At 60.3% G+C, this 24,123-nt stretch overlaps 1 protein-coding gene and 1 long non-coding RNA gene across 2 annotated transcripts; one reads left to right on the top strand and one right to left on the bottom strand.

The window, feature by feature from the left end:
• Positions 1-687: 687 nt before the first annotated feature.
• On the bottom strand, positions 688-20,901 carry GGA1 (golgi associated, gamma adaptin ear containing, ARF binding protein 1). Its single transcript, XM_039246070.1, has 17 exons — positions 20,701-20,901; positions 16,608-16,692; positions 15,473-15,548; positions 14,003-14,101; positions 12,896-13,019; positions 12,363-12,463; positions 11,623-11,703; positions 10,041-10,181; positions 9,884-9,965; positions 8,057-8,164; positions 7,211-7,363; positions 4,305-4,375; positions 3,710-3,876; positions 2,954-3,147; positions 2,137-2,306; positions 1,785-1,895; positions 688-1,692 (listed from the first exon to the last, which is right to left on the bottom strand). Exons 1-17 carry the CDS (start codon positions 20,741-20,743, stop codon positions 1,582-1,584), a joined length of 1,917 nt encoding a protein of 638 aa, XP_039102001.1. The 5' UTR covers positions 20,744-20,901; the 3' UTR covers positions 688-1,581.
• Positions 20,902-21,848: 947 nt separating this feature from the next.
• Positions 21,849-22,867, top strand: LOC120241142. The gene is made up of 2 exons (XR_005530842.1): positions 21,849-21,994; positions 22,395-22,867. It is a non-coding gene; the product is annotated as an uncharacterized LOC120241142 (long non-coding RNA).
• The last annotated feature ends 1,256 nt before the right edge of the window (positions 22,868-24,123 follow it).

A 24,123-nucleotide genomic window follows, 5' to 3' on the forward strand; every position in this document is an offset into this window, starting at 1 on the left:
AAATGGCAGGCAGCCTTGCCCAGACTCTGCTCAACGGGGACCCTGTCTGGTGGAGCAGTGCATAGGGCTGGCCCTGCAATGTGCACCGCACACCGCACGGCAATGCCCTGGGCTAACCCTGGCTAAGCCAAGCCCCTTGTGCCTGGACCAGAAACTCTGGGTGAGGACAGAACTGTGCTCGCACCAGGGCTTGGCAGGGTGCCCAGTCAGCATCCCCAGGGCCACTCTAGAAACTAGCTGCAATTAGCGCCCTGCTTCCTGGGAGCAGCCTCTGGGGAAGGCTAGAAGCCCAGGCAAGGCCCTCCAGGGGCAGCCCCGCCTCACCCTGTGTGCAAGGCTGAGAGGCAGCAGGAGGAAGTTGTGAGCAACCGGGGGTGCGGGGGGTGGGGGGGCTCTCACTCAGCGGCTGCAGCAGCTGGGGCTCCTGGCGGGTCTAAGCGGCCACCCGCTTCCAGCTGGGACGCTCTGGGCCCTCCAGCCCCAGGCCCTCTGGTGACTCAGCACGGCCACAGGCCCCCAAGCGGGGCCTCTTCCGGTGAAGGGCTCAGGGGTGGTGAGGAGAGGAACCACGACCTGATCTTCACGGACAGAGCTGCGGAGGTCTGCAGGGTGGCCCTGGGGATCCCCCCCGACCGCTCCCGAGGCCCCATCACCCTCCATCTCAGAAGGGCCAGGAGAACGGCTGGCCCAGGAAAAAGGACATTTTATTTCCATAAATACTCCTGCTCTCACACACGGACCCCACTCTGCCCGCAGACAGACAGACGGGCAGAGGCGAGCCGCCCACAGGAGGCCCCAGCAGAGGTCTAGGCCAAAGGAGACGCACTTGAGAACCCCAGTGGCCCTGAGCGCCCCCACTGGGGCCATCCAGCTCTGGCGTGACCTTCGGGCCAGCAGTCACAGCCCCCACGGCCCCTCAGGAGGCCTGATAGCAAAGGGGGGGCAGGCGGGTGGAGCGAAAGCCCCATGAGGAGTGGGGGACGGAGTGGGGGCTCCCCCAACTGGGCCCCCTGAGATGCTGACCACAGGGCCACTGAGAAAGAAAGCGAACAGGGTCAAACCACACAGCAGAGAGTGCAAAGAGCTGGGGGTGCAGGCGTCACCCCCCCGTCCCCAGTCACCCGGTTCCTATGGAGGAGGCCTGAGCTGGTTCTCGCTCCAGCATGGCCCCCGAGTTATGGCTGGGCCTTCCCATAAGGCATAAGAGATGGGTGGGGATGACCCCACCCCAGGCTGGGGTCAGGGCCGGGCCTGAGGTCCTGGCCCCCACCCGACAGCCATGCTTCTCCCCCATGACCCCAAGTCTTTCGAGGGCCAGGCGGCCATTCCCTGCTCCAGGCTCTCCCCTGTGGCCAAGGTCCCCAGCAGTGCAAACCCAGACCCAGTCTCCGGGCTGGGTTCATCTCTGGCAGGGGAGGGGGCAAGTAAGGAAAGGGCCGCAGGGGTGATGGGAGAAGCAGCACCAGGCCTGGGGGGGCGTCGCCATGGGAACACAGGGTACCCTAGGCCACCACAGCCTCCCACCCAGGTTGGGCAGTGGCCAGTCCTGCTCCCCCATCCTCTCCCCAGCCCCTCCCTGTTCTAGAGGCTTCCCCAGGTCTCCGGCGGGGGGAACTGGTCCACGTCCCCCATCTCGTTGTAGGTCTGGTCACCCATGGTGAAGAGGAGCTTGTAGCGGAGACGAACCTTCTCCTGGGGCAGAGACAGTGAAGGTGGGGGGTCAGAGGGAGAGAAGAGGCCGCCCCCGCCCCACAGCAGCGCGTGGTCACAGCCGGGCTCCTCACCTTCTGGGGGTTGGCAAGGAGCAGGACCTGGGTGATAGCCGAGGGGTGGACGATGGGGTTAAACGCCGGCAGCTCCGTGCCCGAGGGCGGCTGTAGCTTTACTTTCATGACCTGCGGAAAGTAGGGTGGGACGGGGTCCAGCTAAGCCCCCCGCTTCCTGTCCCCACTCTGAGGGACCAGGCCCAGTCTGCCTGCCAGGTGCTGTAGGGGGCCAGCGGCTCCGTCCCAGGGCTCCCTTCTATCCCCTGATCCCAGAGAGGCCCTGTCCCCTGCCCACCCCCCCCAGCTAGTTGGCTCCCCACCCGGCCCCAAGTTACCCTGCCCTGAGAGGAAGGAGGCACGCCCCTGTCACCTTGGGGACAGCCGACTGGAAAACGATGTTGCGAATGGGCTGGGGGGCAGTGCTCAGCATGGAGACCACCACCACCAGCACGTCGGAGCGTCCAGGCAGGGGGTCACGGGCAAAGTGGAAGAGGACCCGGAAGCCATGCTGGTCATACACCGTCACTGGCAGGATGCTGCCTGGCAGGGACAAGGGCAAGGGGATGATGGGTGGTGCCAGGCCTGAGCCCACGCATGTCCCGCCGGCTCCTGGCAGCTGCTCGCCGCCCTGCTGGGAATCCACAGACTCGGGTCCTTGCCTTTACCCGGGGCCACGGTGGGCGGGGGTAGACACCCACACCCTGGGCTGAGTTACGGCTGGGGGGCCCCAGTGCCGTGTGGCCACCTCCTGGGGCGCTGGAGTGGAGGCCTAGGGTGAGCTGGGGTCCAGCTCTCACCGTGTGACTCGTGCAGTCACGCGGGCATTCGGGGCCTTCCCTCCTGGCAAGAGAGGGGCACCGCTCGCCACTTCTTGGGGACACTGAAGGGGCGATGCCCCAGTCAAGGTGCATTCGCAAGATGGTGGAGGCCGAGAAGACCGGCCAGTCTTCATCGGTCTAGGGGTCCCCTAGTGCTCCTGCGCAGGAGCAGCTCACTCGTGGACCTACGTCCTCATCTTGGTCTGATTTCGTGACCTTGGAGAGACCCGGAGCCCCTGTGTCCTGGCGGTGGCTTCCCGGGGGGGAGCACCAGGCAGCCAGCGTGAGGGGTCCTCGTGCCCGTGGAGGCCTGGACCGGCACGCTGACCCGGCACAGCCCGGACCCGCTTGCGCCCCCGGCCCACTCACTGGGTTTGATGGACTCCAGTGGCACGGTGATGTTGGCCAGCGACAGCTCGGTCGTCGTGGGCTGCCGCGGGGGCCCAGGGGGCTCGGGGGACGCCGCGTGGAGGAGGCCGGTGGCACCGGAGCCAGGCGGGCTGCAGTTGCTTTTACTCTGTAGGTCCCGGAGTGTGAGCCGGGGGGCAGGCTGCTGCTTCTCCCTTGTTGGGGGACGTGGCATTGGGGGGGGTGACTCTTCGGGGACCGAGAGGTCAGCGGCACAGGGAGGGCTGGGCTTCCTGGCTGTCCCTGATGGCCGGCTCGGATGCCTCCCTGTCTTTCTGGCCCGGCTCGCCTCACCTTGGAACAAGCAGCTCCAGCTCCCCCCACCTCTCTGCCCCACACCCATCCGTGCCCCGGTGGGACACAGTTCTCCGTTCTCCATTAACTCTGTGCCCCGAAGGATGGGCCCTGCTGCCTCCCTCAAGACCAGTGCAGCGCTTGGCACCCGGCTGGTCCGCTAGCAAGAGCTGCTCACAGGAGTGCGTGGGCACCAGGCCTCTCCCTGCGAGGCTTGGAAAGCCCGGGAGCTGATGCTGGTGGGGGTACTCCCCCCACCAGCCAGGACACTCCCCCCCCAGCCAGGGCACCCCCCCAGCCAGGACACTCCCCCCCCAGCCAGGACACTCCCCCCCCAGCCAGGGCACTCCCCCCCCCCCCAGCCAGGACACTCTCCCCCCAGCCAGGACACCCCCCTGCGCCCCAGCCAGGCTGCGCCCTCACCACCGCACTTGCTGGGACTCAGGGGGCAGGGACTGCTGCAGGAGAGTCTTCCCCAGGAGGTCCAGGTCGTCCAGACCACTGCTCGCTGGCAGAGGTGTCTGCGCCGGGGGCTGGCTGTCCGAGCTGGGGACCCGGGGCGGGGCGGGGGGTTCTGCGCCATCAGACGACTGTTGGGAACACAAAGCACGCAGGAGGGTAGGGGGGTGCTGAAGAGGGGTCAGGGTCGCCTGGCGCTGCTGCCCTGAGGCCCCTGCCCCTCCTTGCGGGTGACATCTGGGGCAGCAGCAGCAGGGAAGGGGACAACGGTCCTGCTGGTGGGCCGGCCTGGCCCGAGGGTCTGCTCCTGAAGTCACCACATTCCAGGGACCTTAAAGTCACCACCAAGAGAAAGAGAATGGGAACCTCATCTCTGGTCTCAACGCTGAGACTCGCAGGAGGAGCAGGTGGAAGCGAGGAGAGAATGCCTGCCTTCCCCCATCCGGGGCCCCCCATCCAGGACAGGAGCCTCGGGCCCCAGGGCCCCTGCCCCATGGCCCTGTCTTCACTGCCTGCTGCAGGCAGCCGCCTTGGTCGTGCTGCTTCCGGGCCCTCTTACCTGGAAGCTATTCCATCCGGCACCAGCACCATCCAAGCTCGGGCCCGAAGGGGGTGTGGGATCGCTTAGGCCTGGTGGGAGGCGAGACAGAGGTAAAGGAGCTGGAGGTCTTCATTCAGAAGGAAGGGAGCGGGGGGGGTGGGGGAGTGCCCCACATGCCGGCGTAGGGTCCCTGCCTCCTGCCCTCCCCATGCATTGCCCCAAGAGGCTCAGCTCATAGGGGAAAAGGCACTTTTAGAGGGAACCCCAGCAGAGAAGCTGGAACCAAGATCCCAGAGGTCTATTCCCCGCGCCCGCTCACGCGGGAATCTCCCGCCACTCTGAGGCCACCTCCACTAGGGACAGCAGGACTTTTGTGTTTGTAGTCAGCGGGCACCAGGGAGCCCAGGGTGGCGGGAAGGGAGGATGGGGTGGGGGCGCCAGGTGAGGATCCGCGCGCAGCGGCTGGCGTCCTGCACCCAGCCAACGACGGCCTCCGAGCGTCAGAGGGCAGCTGGGCTGGCCGGGCTGCGCGTCCCCGGGTGCGCGGTGGCGGCTCTAAAGCCCTGTGTGCCCTGCCCGTGCCAACAGGGCTGGCAGGCCGGGGCCAAGGGCAGCCGTGGGCCCTCCGGAGGGCTCCGCTCATCAGCCTGCCGACTGGCGGACAGCAGACACCGGGTCTGACCTCTGTCTGCCCGGAAGCACACTCTGGGCCAAGTCCACCACAGGCCTTCCCTACAGAAGACAAGATTGCCTGTTTCTAGCAAGTTCTGAATAAGTGAGCTGCAGCCTTAAGAGTCGACAGGCTCTGGCAAGGCACGGGAGGCTCATGACGCCGGGCCTCTTGCTCTGGGCACACCTGAGAGCAGGGGCCACAGAGCAGTAACGGCTGTCACACGCCCGGAAGGGTTAGGAGCCTTGACACGTGGGGCTCGCTCCGCCCTCAAACAATCCTGACGAGCGGGTGTGGGGCTGACATCCTTCTTTTGGGGCTGAGGAAGTGGACACAGGGCGGTGAAGTCACCTTCCCTGGATGGAGCGGGGGGCCTCCCTGCTGGAGTCTGAACATAACCCTACCACTTGGCTGTGTGACCTCGGGCCGGTGACAACTGCCCTGTGCCTCATCCGTAAGACTGAGGGGACTGTCGTGGGTAATAAAGGAGACGGATGAGATGAAGGGCCTTGACAGTGGTGGACGGGAAGTCCCTGCTGCCTGCCCTGCCCCCATCCTTCACCCTTCCTGCCACAAACAGCCGGTTAGGACAAGCCCCCTCTGTGGTCCCAGGGCTTCCTCTATTTCCCCCCGAGCGGGGCGGGTGCTGCCGGGCACTTCTGGTTCTTGTTCCCACATTTCCTTTCCCTTTGAGTCAAAACCAACGGATGCTGGAGGCTCGGGGCTCTGCTGAAGCAACGTGGGGCCAGGAAGTACGAAGCACACCTTGCTTCGCCTGAGAAGGTGGCTTTGCCACGGTTGCTTGTGGGGGAGGGGGCGGGGGGGGAGGGGGGATGGGCTACATGCACTGACTGCCCGGTCAGGCAGCTGCTGCCTGGCCCTGGCTCTGCTGGGGAAGTCAAGCCTGTGTGCGCTCTGTCCCCGCACCCTCCGACTTCAGCTCAGGTCATGATTTCACAGTTCGTGGGTTCAAGCCCCGTGTCAGGCTCTGTGCTGACAGCCAGCTCAGAGCCTGGAGCCTGTTTCGGATTCTGTATCTCCCTCTCTCTGACCCTCCCCTGCTCACGCTGTCTCTCCCTCTCTCTCAGAAATAAATGAACCATTAAAAAAAAAAAATGAAAAAAAAAAAAAAAAAAGACAGGGCAGGCCTCCCTCTGCCGGGGGCCACCCCTAGCTTGGGATGCCAAGGAGGCAGGCGGATGGCATGGGTACGTGCGCGGGCCCACGGACACCCTGTGGTGAGACCCCCCTCGGGGAGGGTGTCAGCTGTGGGGCCCAGAGGGGAACTCATGCTGCTCTGTCGTCCCCTCATCCCTCATGCTCCGTTCCCAGTCCCTTGTGTCCCTTTCCTGGCCGGGGAGTGGAGGACAGCAGCAGAGAGGCTCAGAGGAAGGTGTCAGACCCCGAGCACCTCGTCCTAACCTGCGTGGCCCCCCTTCGGGCATGTCACCTAGCCTTCCTAAGCCTTGGGAGCCTTCCTTTGGCATCTGAGAAGCAGGGATGCTGGCGGCACCCACTCCTGTGCAGGGGCGGGAGGCGGGGGAAGGTCCTCCGGGATCGCAGTGGTGAGGGAGGCGCTGGGCCGGGATGCCGGCACACCAGCGCCTCTTCTGGTCCGAAAGGGTTGCCGTTTACCTCCGAACTGGCTCAAGGGAACACAGTCCGACTCCTGGCTTCCAAGGCAGTTCTCCAACGTGACTTTCGAGATTCTTTTGACAGAGCTCAGCCTTTTTTTTTTTTTTTTTTTAATAACTTCAGGACCCTTGAGAAGAGGCTGTCCCCATGTCTCCGGCTTCCAGCTCTCTGAGGGGGCTGGGCCAGAGGCCGGAATCCTGAGAACTGCCTGGCTGGCGGGGTGGCCCCTGCGTGCGCCCCCGTTCCTGGCAGGCTCTGGAGCCCGGGCCCTGGCCTGTACTCTGGGACCAGGGGGAGGCGCAGAGGACCCGGAGCTTCTAGAGCTGCAGGGCCAGGGCTCTCCCTCTCTGCCCCTCCCCCTCACAGCGGGTGGGAAGACGGTCTGCTCCCAGTTCTAGGCTCTAACCTGCCGCAGGGACCCCTGGCCGCCAGCCTCACCCTTTGACTGGAAGACCCTGTACAGACTCCTTAACTTCCCGAGCCTCAGCCTCCCAGGCTGTGAAATGGGCCTAGCACTCATACCACCCTCCACAGGACTAGGGCTGTGTCACACACTGCAGGCATCAACCCCACGCGCAGCCAGCCCTCCCTCCCTCCTCTGGGCCAGGCCCCTCCTCACCCAGAGACATGAGCTCGTCATCAAGCAGGGAGACGGAGGTGCTGGGCTGCTCGGGGCTGGCCGGGTCAGCAGGGCGGGTGGGCATGACTGGGTAGGTGGCGCCCGTGGTGGGGAGATCCAGGCCTGAGAGGTCCAGCAGGGCCGAGGTGCTCCCTGGGAGGGGGCGGGGGGGGGAGGAGAGTCAGGCCCATCCTGGGTGGAGGCCACTCAGGCTCCTGGAGGCTGGCCCGCCGCCCCCCGCCCCTCACAGCCCTCCTGCCTCGTCCCCCCCTCCTTAGCCACATGGCCCTGCCCCCGAAATCTGCCACGAGGCTGCTCCTCTAGCACAGGCTGGTCCCTCTGTCCAGAGCCTATTTGCTCCTTCTCTCGACTTGGCCAACTGCCTCCCATGCTCGGAGGCCTCACTTCCACGCTGCTGCTTCTGTGGAAGTGCCCCCACTGCTCCCCCACCGGGCCTATTCGAACCTTTGTCGTGGGTCCCCAGGGCCATCGCTCTGCCCTTACTGGGGCCGAGCCTGCCATGTTCATGTGTCTGACCCTCCCTCCCGCCTTCCGATAAGGAAACTAAGCCTGAAGGGTGCCGTCCAGCCCCGCACACCAGGTGCCAGATCTATCAAATGAAAGAAAGGCCTTCCTTCTTCTGCTCGTCCTTGCCAAACGCTGGCTCCCTCCCCCTCCGCCCCATGCGACTTCCTCCCCCCACAGCTGCAGCCCTGGCACAGTCTCCCCCCAGCTCTCTCCCCGGGGGGGCCCTCCCCGTCTTAAGGGGCCAGGGTCGCCCCTGCGATCGCAGCCTGGGCTCTGTGCCTCTCTGGCCTGGCGCCCCCCCCGCCCCCGCCCCCTCACCGGGAATGGAGCCCGCTGCGGCGTCGCCGTTGACCTCCTCGCCCCTCACCAGCTGCTTGTACAGGTTGATCACCTGGGTGAGGTTGTCATTGGCCTGCAGGATCTCGGCTGGAATGGACAGGAGGGGAGAGACGAGGCTGAGGGAATACAGGGCAGGGGTGGGGGGCTCTGGGGGGGAGGGGAGCACCCTGTGCCTATCGCAGCCCTGGTAGGGGATGGGGCGGGGGTGGGGGTGTCCTGTCTGCTCTCCTCACTCAGACCCGCTGCTGTCCGCCCTCATCCCCTGCCCCCATCACACCGAACAGGGTGGCATGCTCCGGCCTCAGGCTCCACCCTGGCTCTGCCAGGGGGATGCCCCTCGCGCTCCTATGTGCCTTCGTTCCTTCCTGCCTTGAGGCCTTCTGAGGTCTTTCCTCACCCCCACTCCCCAGCACCCTGGCCCCCCGCCGGCCGTTCTCCACGTCACTGACCCCCACCTGACAGATGGTCCCTGCTCACCGCCTATCTCCTCTCGTTAGGCTACAAGCTCCATTGATGATAGGGCTTCTGTTGATTACTTTTTTTTTTTTTTAAATGTTTTATTTATTTTTAGGAGAGAGAGAGAGACAGCGTGAGCAGGGGAGGGTCAGAGAGAGGGGGAGTCACAGAGGTGAGTCACAGACTGAAACAGGCTCCAGGCTCTGAACTGGCAGTCAGCACAGAGCCCGACGCGGGGCTCGAACCCACGAACCGCGAGATCATGACCTAAGCGAAAGTCGGACGCTTAACCGACTAAGCCACCCAGGCGCCCCTGTTGATTACTTTTTTAAAGATTTTGTTTTCAACTAATCTCTACGCCCAACGCAGAGCTCAAACTTACAACCCCGAGATCCAGAGTTGCACACTCTGCTGACTGAGCCAGCCAGGCGCCGCTGGCTTTTGTCGGTTTTAATCACTGCCGTATCCCCGGGGCCTAGAACAGTGCCTGGCACAGACTAGGCCCTTTCCAATACTCTCCCCTCCGGGGCCAGGGCTTCGAGGGGTCTGAGCAGCAGGGACCTTGGCAGGGACTGGGTGCCTGGCACACGGGAGGCACTCGGTGAAGTCCCATCGAATCAGGGGCTGAGATGGCACCCGGACTGCTGCCCCGGAGACTCTGGCTGACATGGTGGCAGAGAGTAAGGATGAGAACCGGGTATGCGGCCGTGACTGAGTCCCGGGGCCCAGAATCGTCGAGGCCTTGGTGTCTAGCCCTTACCAGGGAGGTTGTGTCTGGAGAGTCCCTGGTCCACCGTGGCTCTGCCTCTGTTATGCTCTGTGATCTGCGTAAGTCCCCTCCCTCCCAGAGCCCCAGCTGTGAAATGGGGACAGTCCTTTCCCTTTCAGCTGGCTCAGCTTGTGAGCAGTCAATGTAACTGCTTGAGTGAGTAGGGGCTTGGCTGAGAAGATCTTATAACCTTATCGGCCCTGCTCTCTGCTTCCTTTTTTTTTTTTTTAATTCTTTTTTATGTTTTATTTATTTCCGAGAGAGAGACAGCATGAACAGGGGAGGGTCAGAGAAAGGAGACACAGAATCTGAAACAGGCTCCAGGCTCTGGGCTAGCTGTCATCACAGAGCCTGACACGGGGCTTGAACCCACGAACTATGAGGTCATGACCTGAGCTGAAGGCAGACGCTTAAACAACTGAGCCACCCAGGCGCCCCCTCAACATGCAGAAACCCAAGATCAGGGCTGGAGAAGGGGGCCCCCTGGTGGTCGCTCCTGCCAACTGCAGGTACTTAGCATGTCCTGGGAGAGGAAGGGGGAGGAGGCAGAGGGGGGATAGTGCCGACTGCCCAGGGCTCACCTAGGGCCTCGTCATTGTCTTCCGTGTCACTGGCCAGTCGGAAGAGGGTGGGCCGCATCCGCTCGCAGCGCTGGTACAGCTCCTGGGGACAGCAGGGCAGGTGGGTCAGGCCGGCAGGGACCTGGGGGCGGGGGCGGGGCGGAAGAAGCGGGCACACCTTCATGAGGTCCTCGCTGCTGTGGGCAGAGGCGCCGCCCTGGCTGTGGTTCGTCACCATCTCCGTGAGCAGCTTCACGTTGTTGTTCACCTCCTCGATGGCGCTGACCCGCTTGGAGATCTTCTCCATCCGCTTCTGGTCCTGGGGAGACGCCGGCCCCAGAGGGCCCAGGTCATGCGTGCCCGGAGCCGGGCGCTGCCTGCAGCATGCTAGCGCGGTGTGACCTCAGGCCCGGCCACCAGGTGCCCAGGCCAGGGCGTTCTGGTCCAAGAAGCCCTCTGCTAACCCTGTGCTCACTTCCTCTCCTCCCGCCAACGGCCTCGGGTCCCCGGCCTCTGCACGGGCCTGTCAGAATCTCTGGGGCCCTCAGACAGACTCTCCAGGACAGCTCCGCAATCTGGACCGGTGGCACTGGGGGACCGCTGTCCTACGCCTACACCTGGGGTTCTGCGTGACCTCTGCCCTCCTTGTGTTTGCCCCTTGAAAGGAGGTTCCCCGCACTTGAGAGCGGGAGGGGACTTCTGTGGTCAACAGCATAACCAGAAACTAGGACAGTGACCCCTCCCAGTGTCTGCCAGTGTCTGGCAACTGGTAGGCCTTGACAGGCCACTGTAGAAAGTGACCCCACTATCCCACGCCCGCCAGGCTTACCACGCGTGCTCCCCCCTCGCGGGACGGAAGGTGGGCTTGTGCTCTGCCATCTGACACAACCGCCCTCCCCGACTGAAGCTTTGATGGCCCACCCTTGTCAATTAAAAAAGTTTCAGCCTGACGGGGTGCCTGAGTGGCTCAGTTAGTTAAGCGACTGACTCTGGCTCAGGTCATGATCTCATGGTTAACGGGTTCGTGCCCCACGTCTGGCTCTCTGCCGACAGCTCAGAGCCTGGAGCCTGCTTCTGATTCTCTGTTTCTCTCTGTCTCTGCCCCTCCCCTGCTCGCACTCTGTCTCTGTCTCTCTCTCTCTCAAAAATAAACATTAAAGAAACTTTGGGGGGCGCCTGAGTGGCTCAGTAGGTTAAGCGTCTGACTTCGGCTCAGGTCATGATCTCACAGTTTGTGCGTTCGAGCCCCGTGTCAGGCTCTGTGCTGACAGCTTGGAGCCTGGAGCCTGCTTCTGATCCTGTCTCCCTTTCTCTCTGGCCCTCTCTCCCTCTCGCTCTCTCTCTCAAAAATAAATAAATATTAAAAAACATATATTAGAAATAAAGTCTCTGTACCCACAACATATCTACACTTGTTTAGAAGTTAAAGGCGGGTTATTCTCTCTTTATAATAAATATGCATATACACGGTACCTTTAAAGTAATAAGGCCTCATTTCTATTTCCTTGTCATGGAAGAGGCAGTCAGCCTCACACGCCCAACCAGAGCAGGTTAGCTCGGCTGCTGGAGAATTCTCCCCTCTACAACGGTTCTGGCTCTGACCCCGGGGTCCCCCCGATCTGTCAGCTCTTTCTTTGCTGTGACAGCCCTTTAGCTGGGTCATGGCAGGGTTCCCCGTAGGCGCACACACAACCCCACCATGGTGGCCCAACTCCAATGCCCACTCGGCCTCCTCCCCGCACCGTGGCCGTGGCAATCACCTCCTGCACCATCTCCTTGATGAGTTTGTTGGCGGCTCGGAGGTCCTCGGGGTGGGAGCTCTTCAGCAAGCGGGCCAGCATCTGCAGGGACAGAGCAGCCCGACTGTGACCCCAGCCCTGGGCCTGGGGTCACGTGCTGGTTCCCCATTTCCCAGCTGTGGGACATAAGGTACCTATTAAGCCCCCCATGAAATAGTGAGAATCTACCGACACCACAGGACAACTGAGGCACTGTGCGAGAGTGCTCCCCAAAGACGTTCTCGACAGACAGTACTGAATGTTGTATTACCCTCGCGAGAGAGTCATTCTGGAAGGATGTGCCAGGAACCCAACAGCACCAGCCCTTGGGGCTGGGACTAGGCAGAGAGAGCTTTTACTCTTTATCTTACCTCCTTTGGGCTGTTTAATTTCTTGCCCGTGAGCACATGACTCCTTTAACGCAAAGTTAGTACAATTATCATTGAAAGGGTCAAAGGCAAAAATACACAGCCTCCTACTCAATCTATAAAATGCCCCCAGACCAATCCCAGGGTCACCAGGCATGCGCTTGTGTTTATTAAATGCAGGGGCCCCGGACGGGAGGTACTCAGCATGCAGAAGTGCTGGGTAAACCGCGCCTGTCCCCCGCTGTAGTGACTGTGCTCAGCACGAGCCTCTGCTCAGGGCAGGGCAGCCAGGGCCTGGAATTCACGACCAAGGGGGCCCGAAGGTCTTCATCTCCACCTCCCCTGGAGGCTCACCTTGGATTTCTCTTCATCTTCAAAGATCACATTCTTGGGTCGTGGAGGAGGAAGGGGAAAGGCAGCATCATCCGGAAGCTTGGGGTCGGACTTCACAATCCCTGGAATAGACGGCGGTGGGAAGGCCGTCAACAGCGTCCGTGGCCAGAGGGGGGGATGGTTGGGGGGGGCGGGCAAGGGCAGGATGGAGGGTGGAGGACAGCCCCTCCAGCAGGCTGGCTCTGGACCCCAGCGGGCCAGATGGGCTCCTGAACTATGATGTCAAATCACGTGTTGGCTTCTAGGCACCCACATTTGGAGGCCACCCCATGGGGGCCACTCTCGGAGGGGAAGTTTGACCCAAATTCACCTTCGCTCCACCCAACCTAGCTTCACACAGAGGCTTAAGAAGGCCCCATAGCTCTATGTTCTTGAGAGGTTACAGAGCAGAGCCATGACCTTGCTGTTAGGAGCTGCTGGAGCCCCAGCTCAGGGAGGAGGGAGGAGGGCGGAGGGCGGAGGCGCTGGTCCCCGCCCCCCGTCGGGTGCCTCACCCTGCTTCTTGAGCATCTGGTAGGCCTCGGCGATCTTCACCTCCTCGGGCAGGCCGACTGCCCAGCTGTAAAGGAGCTCTAAGATCTTGTTTTTCACCTTCTCCGACGTCCGAGAGCCCAGGTACTTCAGAGACCGAGGGGAGGACAGGCCTTTGCCACTGTCTGGCCCAGCTCACTGCAGCCCCAGGCCCAACCTGGCTGCCTCCCCAGGGGCCCCTTGGAAACCTTGGCCTGAGGGGCCCTTCCACGCCAGCCCTGAGCGTCTGCGTCCCCACGTGACAGGTGGCAGCACGGGGAGGATGCAGAGCTGATGCAAGGTGAGGCGCAGAGCCCAGCGCCCGGCCGGTTCGCGCAGGGCTTCGCTCTGCGACCTCAGGAAGGAGCCAGCGGGCTTGGGGCTGGCCAGGGAAAGGGCAGGCGTGGACCCGAGCTCAGCGCTGGGTCCCACGCACAGTCTCTCTCAGCAGCCAACTAGGCTAAGGGAACTGGATCTCACGCTAGCCGCCTGCTGGGAAGAGAATGAGGGGCCGGCTGGGACACTCACTGCTCTGGTCAAGAGAGGGGTGTGACTGAGGGAGGGCGGAGAGGGTGGAATCTCACCCACGGGGCATCAAATGAGTGCACGCCCTAAGGGAGCAAGCCCTGCCCCCACCAGGCCAAGGCCATCAGCAGGCTCTGCCACTCAGGCTTGGGGGCTCGGCAGCCAAGGCCTGGAGGAGGCCACCACTCTTGTGAGGTGGGGACAGGGAGACCCTCCGGTGGAGACCCAGGTCGGGAGAGGTCACAGCCAGAGCCACGTGCACATGTCCTGCGGTCATTCCTCACTAAGCCTGAGCACCCCCGTGAGCGGCTCCAGGGCCACCGGCCCCCGGGTGGCCTGGAAGCCCTCCTTCTGGATGCCCCGCTCTCCTGGACTTGGCTGTGAAGGACCATGAGAAAGGCTCTGTGTTTATGCTGGTCAGAGTTCTAATCGGGGGAGAGGGGCTGAGTAGAAGTGGGAACCCCAGGGGGAGCCCCCAGGCTGAGGGAATTCAGTGGCCGCCTGTAGGGGGTCCTCTTTCCTTAGCACCCCGCCCCCCACCGAGAGCTCAGGCTGGGAGCACCCACCTTGGGAGACACAACCTTGATGAGCTCGTTGAGGAAGCGGAACTTGCCCACCTCATCGTGGAACCTCTTGCCGCAGGTCTTCATGCATGTTTCCAGCACCTGGGGGGGCGCGGGGGGGCCCAGGGAGGGTCAGAGGAGGCGACCTCCTTCCCATACCCCTGACTGGCGAGTGGAAGCCCAGGGATGGGTAAGCAGAGGGAGAGAATGGCTCTGAGGATAAGACGCAGGGTGGGTGCCCTCAAGGGCCGCCAATGCCCAGCTGCATGGCCTGGCCACGTCTGAGCAGTGCTTGCAAATCATTTTCCTATTATTTTTCTTTGTTTTTTTTTTTTTTTAAGCTTCAACAGGCACCATCTACTGTGCCTTATCCTCTCTGTATTTGTGAAATCATAGGACTGGCCCATATTTGAGGAAAAAAAAAAAACCCACCCCTATCTTGTTAAAAAATATATATATAATTATTAAAAGAAAATCTGTTGGGGCATCTGGGTGGGTCAGGTGGTTAAGGGTCCGACTTCAGCTCAGGTCATGATCTCACGGTTTGTGAGTTCGAGCCCCGTGTTGGACTCTGTACTGACAGCTAGCTCAGAGCCTGGAGCCTACTTCAGATTCTGTGTCTGGCCCTCTCTCTGCCTCTCCCCTGTTCATGGTCTCTCTCTCTCAATAATAAATAAACATTAAAAAATTTGAAAAAATAAGTAAAAGGAAACCTGTTTACCCTCCGAGGTCAGCCTTGCTCTATGGTGAGTCGCTACGTGGCCTGGGCCTGGGGGCCACAGATAGCACACCCGCTTCTCTTCTGCTGACATGGCTTCAAACACTCTGGCCTGAGCCCAGCGTCAGCACCTGATCTGCCTTTGGGAAGGGCGGCACTGTCTTGGGTCTAAAGACCACTGATGGGCTGAGCTGGCCCCACAGGGCACCTGGGGACCTTTACGGAGATGCAGATTCCCAGGCGCAGACGCCGAAGGAACTAGTTCAGCAGGCCTGGGTCGTGCCCTCTTTCAGTGTGTTTACCAGCCTCTTAGGGATCCACCGTACAGCTGGAGCAGGGAAGCCCGGGCCAGACGACCCTGGGGGTTTCCTCCCTGAACTAAATGCTGGGGTGGGAGGCGGTGAGCCCCTATGGGCCAGCCCAGACCCCCAATCTAGACCATTTTGGCACCACTCCCTCGGGCTCTAAAGACGAGCCGGATGTGGGGGCACCTGGCTGGCTCAGTCGGTTGAGCATCTAACTCTTGGTTTCGGCTCAGGTCATGATCCCAGGGTCATGGGATCGAGCTCCGTCTCAGGCTCTATGTTGAACATGGAGCCTGCTTAAGATTCTCTCGCTCTCCCTGCACACCCCACCCCCACCCCCCGCGTCCCACTGCCCTGCTCAAGCACTCTCTCAAACAAAAACCCTCCGTCTTGGCCTCCCTGGGTGCCATCCACGCGGTCTGGGGACGGATGGCACCCCCCTCTTCTCACCGTCAGGGCTTGGATGGCCTCCCACTCCTGCGGCGACTGGATCTTGTGAGCCAACAGCCGGGTGGCAAGCGGGGGCCTGGGCGGGAGGAACAGCACAAAGGCCCAAAGGGCTGGAGCTGGAGGCGCCCGAGGGGAGGGCCACCACCCCCTGCCCCTGCTGGGACCACAGCCCTGGGTGGCTTCGGTGAGGTAGATGCAAAGGCCCAGCTCCTTCTCCGACTGGAGAGGCTTGGAGGCTGTGGCATGACAGGGCAGGGGTGGGCAGGGAGCAGGAGCCAAGGACCTTCCAAAGGTGTGAGCTCTGCCCCTTGGCCAAGAACCGCGAGCTGGGGAGGGGACCATGGCCTTCAAGGGTCCCATGTGGGAGCATAACGTGACACTGAGGGCAGACACAGCCCCCTGGGAATTTCAGGGGTGCAGAACAGTCTGCAGGGAGAGATCAGAGCAGCTTCGCGGCAAAGGCGGTGACAGCGAACACGGACTGGGTGCTTATGATGTACGAGGCAGCCCCTCACATGACGTACGAGGCTGGCCCAGCTGGTGGGGGGACGGGATTCACACCCAAGCAGCCGTGCTCAGGGTCGCATGTGTCGTGCTGTATGCATGGCCTCTGGGTGCGGGTGTGGGGGGGTGCGGTGCAGGGAAGGCTGTGTCCCTCCTACTTCACCGCCTGCGGAGCCTGCTAACATATCCGCCCCAAAGCCCTCTGCCAGTCTAGTCCCCGTCTGCACACAGCCCCAAAATGGCCATTTTAGATAAGCACTAATCCTAACGTAGGTGGTTCTCATTCTTCCTGGAGCAAAGGGCCCGCTGGCCTCTTCCGGGCCAGGGAGCACATCCTGACAGACTTGGGGCTCAGTGAGGTGTGTGGAATTAAGCCCAGGGCTACTGTTTCCTTTGTGGGGAACCCGAGTCCCCTGGGCCTCAGCTTCTTCACCTGTAAAATGGGCTCAGTTAGAGGGCGGACCACAGGCGGTACCAAGGGCCCACTACCATCATTAATCTGTGAGCACATTAGGAATGGAAGTGGAGTCTCAACCCACGGAGGCCTCTGCCCGAGGCCAGGGTCTGCAGTGGGCGCGACAGGTGCAGAGAGATGGTGTCGGGGAGCTGAGCGCAAGGCGGGGTCACCTACCCCTCAAAGTCCTCGGTGAGCTGTTCGCAGAAGCCGTTGATGCTGGCCCAGTTCAGCTCCTTGTTCAGGGGGCTTGTGGCTCTGTCTGTAGGAGAGAGAGGCCATGGCGGCCTGGTGAAAGGGTCCCTGCCTCTCCCACTCCCTCCTCGGGCAGCACTGTTGGTCACTAGGGGGAGCCGGGATGACGGAGCAGGCGAAAAGGCTCCCCTTGACCTCCTGCTCCAATAGCTTCAGGACCTGAGCGGTGACATTTCAGCAGTGTCAAGGGACAGACGAGCTCCTGTCCGCAGGCAGCCCCTCCCTGAATAGCGCCGCTTTTGGAGATGTTGCTCAGGGGCGGTGCCTCCACTCCCTAGTGCGCCCGCCTCTGCAGCTGCACGTCTGTCCACCTACCTGGCCGACCGTACCTCCTCTAGTTCTGCTCCTGAAAAGTATCCCCGCAATGCTCGGGAATTTACACCCAGATCCAGAGGTAAGGGGGGGAAAGCCACAGTTCCGCTCTCAAGGAGCCGTGTGGCTGGGAAGTGAGCCAAGGGAAGCTAGGTTCGCCACACAGGGTGACAGAGAGAGGCAAAGGAGCCACGAGCAGGGGGGGTGGGAGTGGGCACGGGGGACACAGCTGGGCCTGGGGCCAGGGAGGCTGCCCGGAAGAGGCACCACGAGAGCGGGAGCTCACAAGGCTGGGGAAGGCATGCCAAGGACCAGCAACGGGGCCACGTGTGAGGAGGAGGGACGCGGATGACTGAGCGCAGGGCAGAGCGTGGAGGACCTTGGAAGGAGCGAGGCTCAGGTATCACCTCCTCCGCGAAGCCTTCCCTAACTCTGGCCCCCGCCCAGGGTGGCGGTGCTGGATCAGCTCTCTCTTCTTTGTCCCCCAGCTCTGACCTTGAGCGTGGGCCCCAGGCTGCTGTGGCATCACGTCGGGGCCTCTGGTGCACACGCCCATTTCCCCTTGGCAAATAAATGAATGAAGGGGGGCTCAGCAACCGGCAGGCGGGCACAGCATGTGGGGGAGTCTGAGTCCAGGAGCGGGTAGTGGCCGGCAAAGGGCTAAGGGGTCTACAGGAGCAGGCAATAAATAAGCCCGGACAGTCACCTCCCTGACACCCAAAGCTGGGTAAAAAAACAATCGGTAGGTCACGGAACTTCCCTGAACCTGTTTCCCCACGTGTAAAGCTAGAGCGAAAGGCAGACTGATTTAGATGACAAAATTCGCAAGGTGAGACCACGGCTCGGGGGGGCAGTTCTTCACCACCTCCCCAGAGCAAGTCTCTGAGCTTTGCCCTGATATCTGGCCGGTTCTGCCTCAAGCCTGCTACTGAGCAGGGGGTGTGGAGGGAACAGAGCCTAGGAGAGCGGACAGAGAGGGAGCTGCGGACCAGAGGAGGCTGGGACCCAACGTGTGCCGCCTGCCCACGGTGCTCCTATGCCGTGGAGGGAGGCCCCGAGCCCCGGGATCCCAGTGCCTGGCAGCCATTTGGCCAATTCATATTGATTCATAAACATTCTGAGTGCTGGGGCCACGGAAGTGAACAAGGCCAAACCCCCGCCCTCCGGGAGCTCGTAGTCCCGGCAAAAGAAACACTGACTCCTCGGATAAGCACACACACGCACTCCATACCGTGTACTCCTGTGAAGTGCCATAAAGAAAATCAAAGCAAGGAGGGGGTGCCTGGGGGCTCAGTCGGTTAAGCGTCCGACTTCTGCTCAGGTCATGATCTCACGGTTCGTGGGTTGGAGCCCCGCATCGGACTCTGCGCTGACAGCTAGCTCAGAGCCTGGAGCCTGCTTCGGATTCTGTGTCTCTCTCTCTCTCTGACCCTCCCCCTGCTTGCACTCTGTCTTTCTCTCTCAGAAATAAATAAAACATTAAAAACAATTTTTTTTAATTAAAAAAAAAAGGAAAATCAAAGCAAGAAGGTATAGAAAGTGTTTTGGGGGGCGGAGGGGGGGCGCTTCTCTCTCTGGAAGAGCTCTCATAGGAGGTACAGCTGAGCAGAGATCTGAATGAAGCATTTTCTTTCTGGAAAGAAATCTCTGTTCCAGGAGCGCTGCAAAGTCCCTGGGAGAAAGGAAGCCCCTGTTGATTACCCAGGAATAACTGTCACCCCCGCCCCAAGGGAAAGCAGGGCTGTCTACTGGGTCTCCCAGCCCCCTGGCATGGCCAGAAGCTGGGGGAACACCAGTCTGGAGTCAGAAAGAGAGAATGGGGTTAGGTCTTGCCCTCTCCATGACATCTGACCTGGGGGGGTACCCTAAAACAGGAAGTCTTTTAAAAATGTCAGACACATGAGTCTGAGTGATGACAGAGAAGCTAGTTCTGGAAACTGTCCTGAGTCAGAAGCCAGGGAGGAAGAGGCAGTGGCATCATGAGGCATCAGCTTTCTCCCTTGCGTTTGGCTCAAAGTAGGAGCCAATGGGTCCATGGAGAGCCGATCAACCTCTCTGGCCTGGGCCCCCAACCCCCAGCCATCTTAACCTCTACCGGGGAGGGGTGGGGGGAGCACTTTCCCTGAGAGGCAGTAAGGGAGAACGCCCAGAGAGGGCAAGGGGGAAGTGTTTCTCAATAGGGCATGACTGTACCCTGTCACTACATGGTGGTGACAATATCGTCATTCACCTACCAAAAGCTACTCTTTACCTCCAACTACTGCAAGAGAAGCGCTTACAGTGCTGCTGGGGCCCAAAGGGAAAGAAAGAGGGAAATCGATCCTGGCCTCAGTCTATCAGAGTCCAGCCTCCTGCCAAACCCAGGTGTCCTGATGCCTATGTCTCAGATCAGGCTCTTTTTGGACTCTCGGAAAATCCCATTTTTGCTAAACGTGAGGCGGTTTTGTGTCACCCTCAGCTCAAGTCCTGAGATACGCCGGACCTGTCAGCCAGGTCCTCCCTAGTTGCTGCTGAAACCTGGGCACTTACGGCGTTCTGGAACAGTCTCAATGGCCACGCAGTGCCTCCTGTCCATGCCCTCCCCCCGGAACTGGCCAGACGGATTCTGAAACATGCCTGGAAATGGTGTTTCTGAGGCCAACCTCAGGATTCAATTCTGCTCAGGCCTGGTTCAAAATGGGCTGCCCATGACCCCAAATCACCCTGCGCAGCTCCCTGGGGATGCTGGGGGCCCAGGGGCTGAGCTGAAGGTAGATTGAGATCTCCCTGAGGCCCTGGCAGAGACGGGGCCCAAGGAAAGACTTGGGAGGGCGCTGTCACTAGCCCAGGAAGAGTCCACTAGGAAAGTTGAGAGCCAAGGAGCGCCATCAGCAGTGTGGGACAGGGAGGTCAGGTGGAGGGTATGGGGACTCAGAAGCCTGAGTAATAGGAACCCGTGCCTGAGGAGTCACAGAGAAAGAGGTTCAGGGGCCTTTGGAAGAAGGTCAGGAAAAGAGCTGGGAAGAGTCTTGGGTGGAGGTACAGAATCGGAAGGGCTGGGCTGAGGCTGGTGACAGAGACCTTGATGTTACTTCTGTAGTCTCAGATGGGACCCTGTCAAGCCTAGAGGGTTTGAGGGTTTCTCACTGTGTGACCGGAGCTTGGAGGATCAGATGGGCCAGTGAGTCCTCCCTTCCTGGGCAAGGAAACGAGCGAAATCTGAGAGAAGCTGCAGACGCGGGGAATGGACAGGAGGGAATCACGCCATGCAGAGCCTGAGTTGGACGATCTGGGGCCCACGGAGTAGGATCCCTCCCGCCTGGGGCTGAGGCGCAGCACCGGGGGCCGCTGGCTTGCTCCCTCCCGGGCCCCAGAGAATGGTCCGCTCCTCAGTGGAGAAGTGTGGGCCTCAGGGCTTTGAGGACCAGAGTCCCCGTCCCGGGGCTTCTAGAGGCAGAAGCGGGCGCAGCTCACACGTCCCCAAGGGTCGCGGCCCAAGGATCTGAGAAGTGGGCGGCGCCCAATCCCACCGTGGGGTCTATGCAGCTGGCGGGGTCTTCCTTCGCCCCAGGGTCGGAGGGACGGACTCGGGGCGCCGCCTCTCCTGGGTCGGAGGCGGAGCGTGGGGAGGGGGCGCCGCGTACCCCGCCCCCGCCGGGAAGGGGCCCGCCTTGCGCCCCCGGTTCCGGTTCCGGTCCGGCCCGCGCCCCTCCCGGACACTCACTGATTCGCGCCTCCAGAGTCTCCGGCTCCATCGCGGGCTCCATCCGCCACAGGCCCCCAGCCTCGGCACCGCCCCCCGCCCCCCGCCGCTCTCGCGGGACCTCCTCGGCACCGCCCTCCGCCGATTAAAGGGGCAACGTTCGCCCTGACGCGCGGGAGCAGCGCTGGGGAGCGCTCGGCACCATAGAGACTCGTACGAGCTCGCCTAGAGCGTCACCTGCTCGCCTAACTCCTCCCCTTTGGTGGTGTCTACGACGCGGGCGGGACCCACCGCCTGCCTTCCCGTTCACGGCGCTCAGGCGAGAGAGGAAGCGGAGGGAGTGGGGGCTGAGAGCTGCACCATGGTAACCCCACGGGACGCTGGAGCTCGTTCTGCGTCACGAAAATGCCCGTGACCGCTTCCGGAAGAATGCTCGGCGGCCATGTTTCTGAGGGGCTCTGGGGTCACTTCCGGAACCCTGAGCGCGTACTTCCGGTTAGACGGAAAGTGGGAGGGTCCCTTAAAAGGGCAATGTCGTACGTTGGCCGCTGTGAAAGTAAAAGTTTGTTGAGTGATTACGATGTTCCAGGCGTTGTTCTAAGCACTTTTTATGCGTTAATGTATCGACTCCCCACAACAAACCTACGAGCCAGATAGTTTGAGGTCACACAAGTGGCAGAACCTAAACCCCGTGCTATCTCTGCATTCACTCTGCGATCGTGTAACGGCCACTACACGTACTTTGCTCTGTGACGGCGCTGGAAGAGAAAGGCAAGGCGGGATCTTCATTACAGTGTGATAGGGGAGACCTATGCGGTGGAAGGGGTCCCCGACTCCAGACTGGAGTTGAGGGGGAGGAGGGATGAGGGAGGGGCTCTTGCCTGAGAACATTTCCCAGCGGTGATGTGTAGCTGAAAGACAGACGCAGTTCTCCGTAAACTAGGTGCGAAAAGAGATTTCAGGTGGACGTTTCAGGGTTCAAAGGGTTGGGAGAATGCGATAAATTTAGAGAATTCAGAGTATTTCGGTAGGGCTCCAGAGGATGTTGGCCTGGAATTAGGCCGGGGCAAGATCATGCAGGTCTGTGTTTAGATTTTTTTTCTGTGGGCTATGTTGACGTCCTTGAAGAGTTTCATGGGTGGCGACCGTCACGTTTGTGTTTTAGAGCTGCCCAGGCAGCAACAGTGGGGATCTGAAATCAGGGAAGGCCGAATGGACAGACTTCCTAGCCTCGGTGTCTTTTCTCCTGCCGTTTGTGCCTCCATCAAAAACCTCCCTCATGTGACTCTCCTATCCGTGTGCCCGGGATCGCCAGGTGACGTCACTCCCAGGCGGAGTCGGTCCCCGGCTCCCCTGGGTCCGTTGCAGTCTATCGCCCCCTGGCGGTCCTCTGGCGCCACCAACTCCCCCCATACGGTTAAAGCGACAAAAGACTGGGAAATCTGGTGAAGCCGGTTCAGCTCGGTTATCGCCTGGGTGAACGACCTCGAGTCGCCTTGCCCCACTGCAGTGACCTCATCTGGGAGATGAGGGGTTTGTGCTGAGTCAGTGTTTCCCCTAAACTCATCATTCAGCCCACTCAGATGCTTTTCTAAAATTCTCTCCCTCAGGCCATTAAAATTAGACAGGAAAATGCATGTTTATTGCAGTCCTCAATAAAAGCTGTAACGTAATGTGTACTTAGATCTCTTTCTGTTTGTTTTTTTTTATTACAGGAAAAGTTACCCCAAAAAAGGCAACTGTATGTGCTGCATCAATTCAGAGGCACGTGCACGTTGTCAGGAATCACTTTTTAAAGACACCATAGATTTGACCTAGATGCAGATTCTGACTTCACTGCTTTCCAAGCTGTATGACTTTGGACAAATCACTTCTCTAGATCTCAGGCTTCTCCACTGAAACGTGGTGAGAATTCAAAGAAATTGTGTCTGCCAAGTGAACCCCCCAAGGCATGCCCCCCACCCACTTTTCTTGCTGATCCTTTCTCCCTAGTACTCATGTTTATTATATATTTTCTTTTTGTCATTGTGTTTTTTTGGGCTCTCTTCCCCGTCAGAATGTAAGCTCTACGAGAGCAAGGAATTTCATCGGTTTGGTTCACTGATGGATCTCCAAAGCTTAAAAGAATTGCTGGCACACAATAGGTGTTCCAGAGATATGTACTGAATAAATGAATGAGTAGAAACTATTATTCATAAATTTTATGAATGGGGGGTGGTGCAGGAATGTGCCACACATTGCAAAGTACATGTGTGGGAGGTGGTGGAGGGAGCTGGGCTGTGCTCTTAAGGAAAGCTCTAGGCTGTATGGCAGTGGATCCCAAAGAACAGGGCTAGGTGAGGGAGACCCGGGAGCTGTGGCCAGTGCAGACAAGATCTGGATGAGACTGGGGGCCGTAGCAGGAGGTGCAGGAGGAAGAGAACCTGAGGGTGGTGAAAAGAAGGGGAACCAGCACAGGAGACAGGGAACGCAGGAATTCGGCCTTTGGAAGCAGTTTCCATCTCCCAGTCTTGCTCTGGGTGCCTTGGGAGCCCTGGTGGGGGTGCGGCTCGGGGTGGGGGGAGGCCGGGGGAGGGTGGGGAATGACAAGTAAGGCCAGCGCTCCTTGAAGCACCTGTAATTAACTAACACGTGCTGACCTCCAAGGGCTTCATGCCTCCTCCCCTTCCCAGGAAAACCCTCCAACTCCCGAAACCCCCTTTCCGGCTGACCTCTGGGGGCGGGGGCACAAAAAGCCACAGGTGTCGTGGTGTCCCATGATCCTGACACAGACCTCAGACCTGGGTATCATTCTCCCTGTTTTACAGAGGAGATTTCTGAGGACCTGTGTATGGACACGGCTGGCCAATGTCCCCACACAGCCTTCATCACAAGAGCCTACCTAAGTCCGAGTCCTTGCCTTCGAAACACAGAAAACACAAAGGCGAACAAAATACGGTGAATCAATTATAAAAGTCCCGAAAGGGGCTGATGTAAGGAGTGGAGGCCTTCGAAGGACAGAAAACACAAAGGCAAACAAAATATGGTGAATCGATTATAAAAGTCCCGAAAGGGGCTGATGTGAGGAGGTGGTAGGGAGGAGTGGAGGTCGTGAGTGGAGTGGCCAGGCCGACCTTGCTGATGAGTTCACGTTTTAGCTGAGAAGGACCTAGCCATAGGACAGGTGTCCAAGCCAAGAGAACAGTAAGCGCAAAGGTCCTGAGGTCTGATAGCTAAGCACACCAGAGTCAGAATTTGAACCGAGGCTTGAGTCTCTGCACCCAAAGTCTGTGCTTGGGTCCAGGAACCATGATTCTAGGTCCTACTGCTGACTGAGGAGACAGGAGGCATTAGAAAGTTGACAGGGTGCATGCCACATGTGCATTCAATCTCGTATGTACATGCACAGGGACAAGGGATAGGGGCTCAGAATTTCTGAATCAGTCCTAGGCCACATGGTATAAG

Source organism: Hyaena hyaena, unplaced genomic scaffold, assembly GCF_003009895.1.
Source record: "Hyaena hyaena isolate Hyena2069 unplaced genomic scaffold, ASM300989v1 scaffold_280, whole genome shotgun sequence".
Taxonomy (NCBI): Eukaryota; Metazoa; Chordata; class Mammalia; order Carnivora; family Hyaenidae; genus Hyaena; species Hyaena hyaena.

Coding starts and splice junctions, on each gene's coding strand:
- GGA1 (XM_039246070.1), bottom strand. CDS start 20,743: ATGGAGCCCGCGATGGAGCCGGAGACTCTGGAGGCGCGAATCA. Junction 13,020..14,002: donor TCAAGGTTGTGTCTCCCAAG/GTGGGTGCTCCC, acceptor CGGTCTCTGAAG/TACCTGGGCTCTCGGACGTC. Junction 10,182..11,622: donor TCAAGGAGATGGTGCAGGAG/GTGATTGCCACG, acceptor GCGTCTCCCCAG/GACCAGAAGCGGATGGAGAA.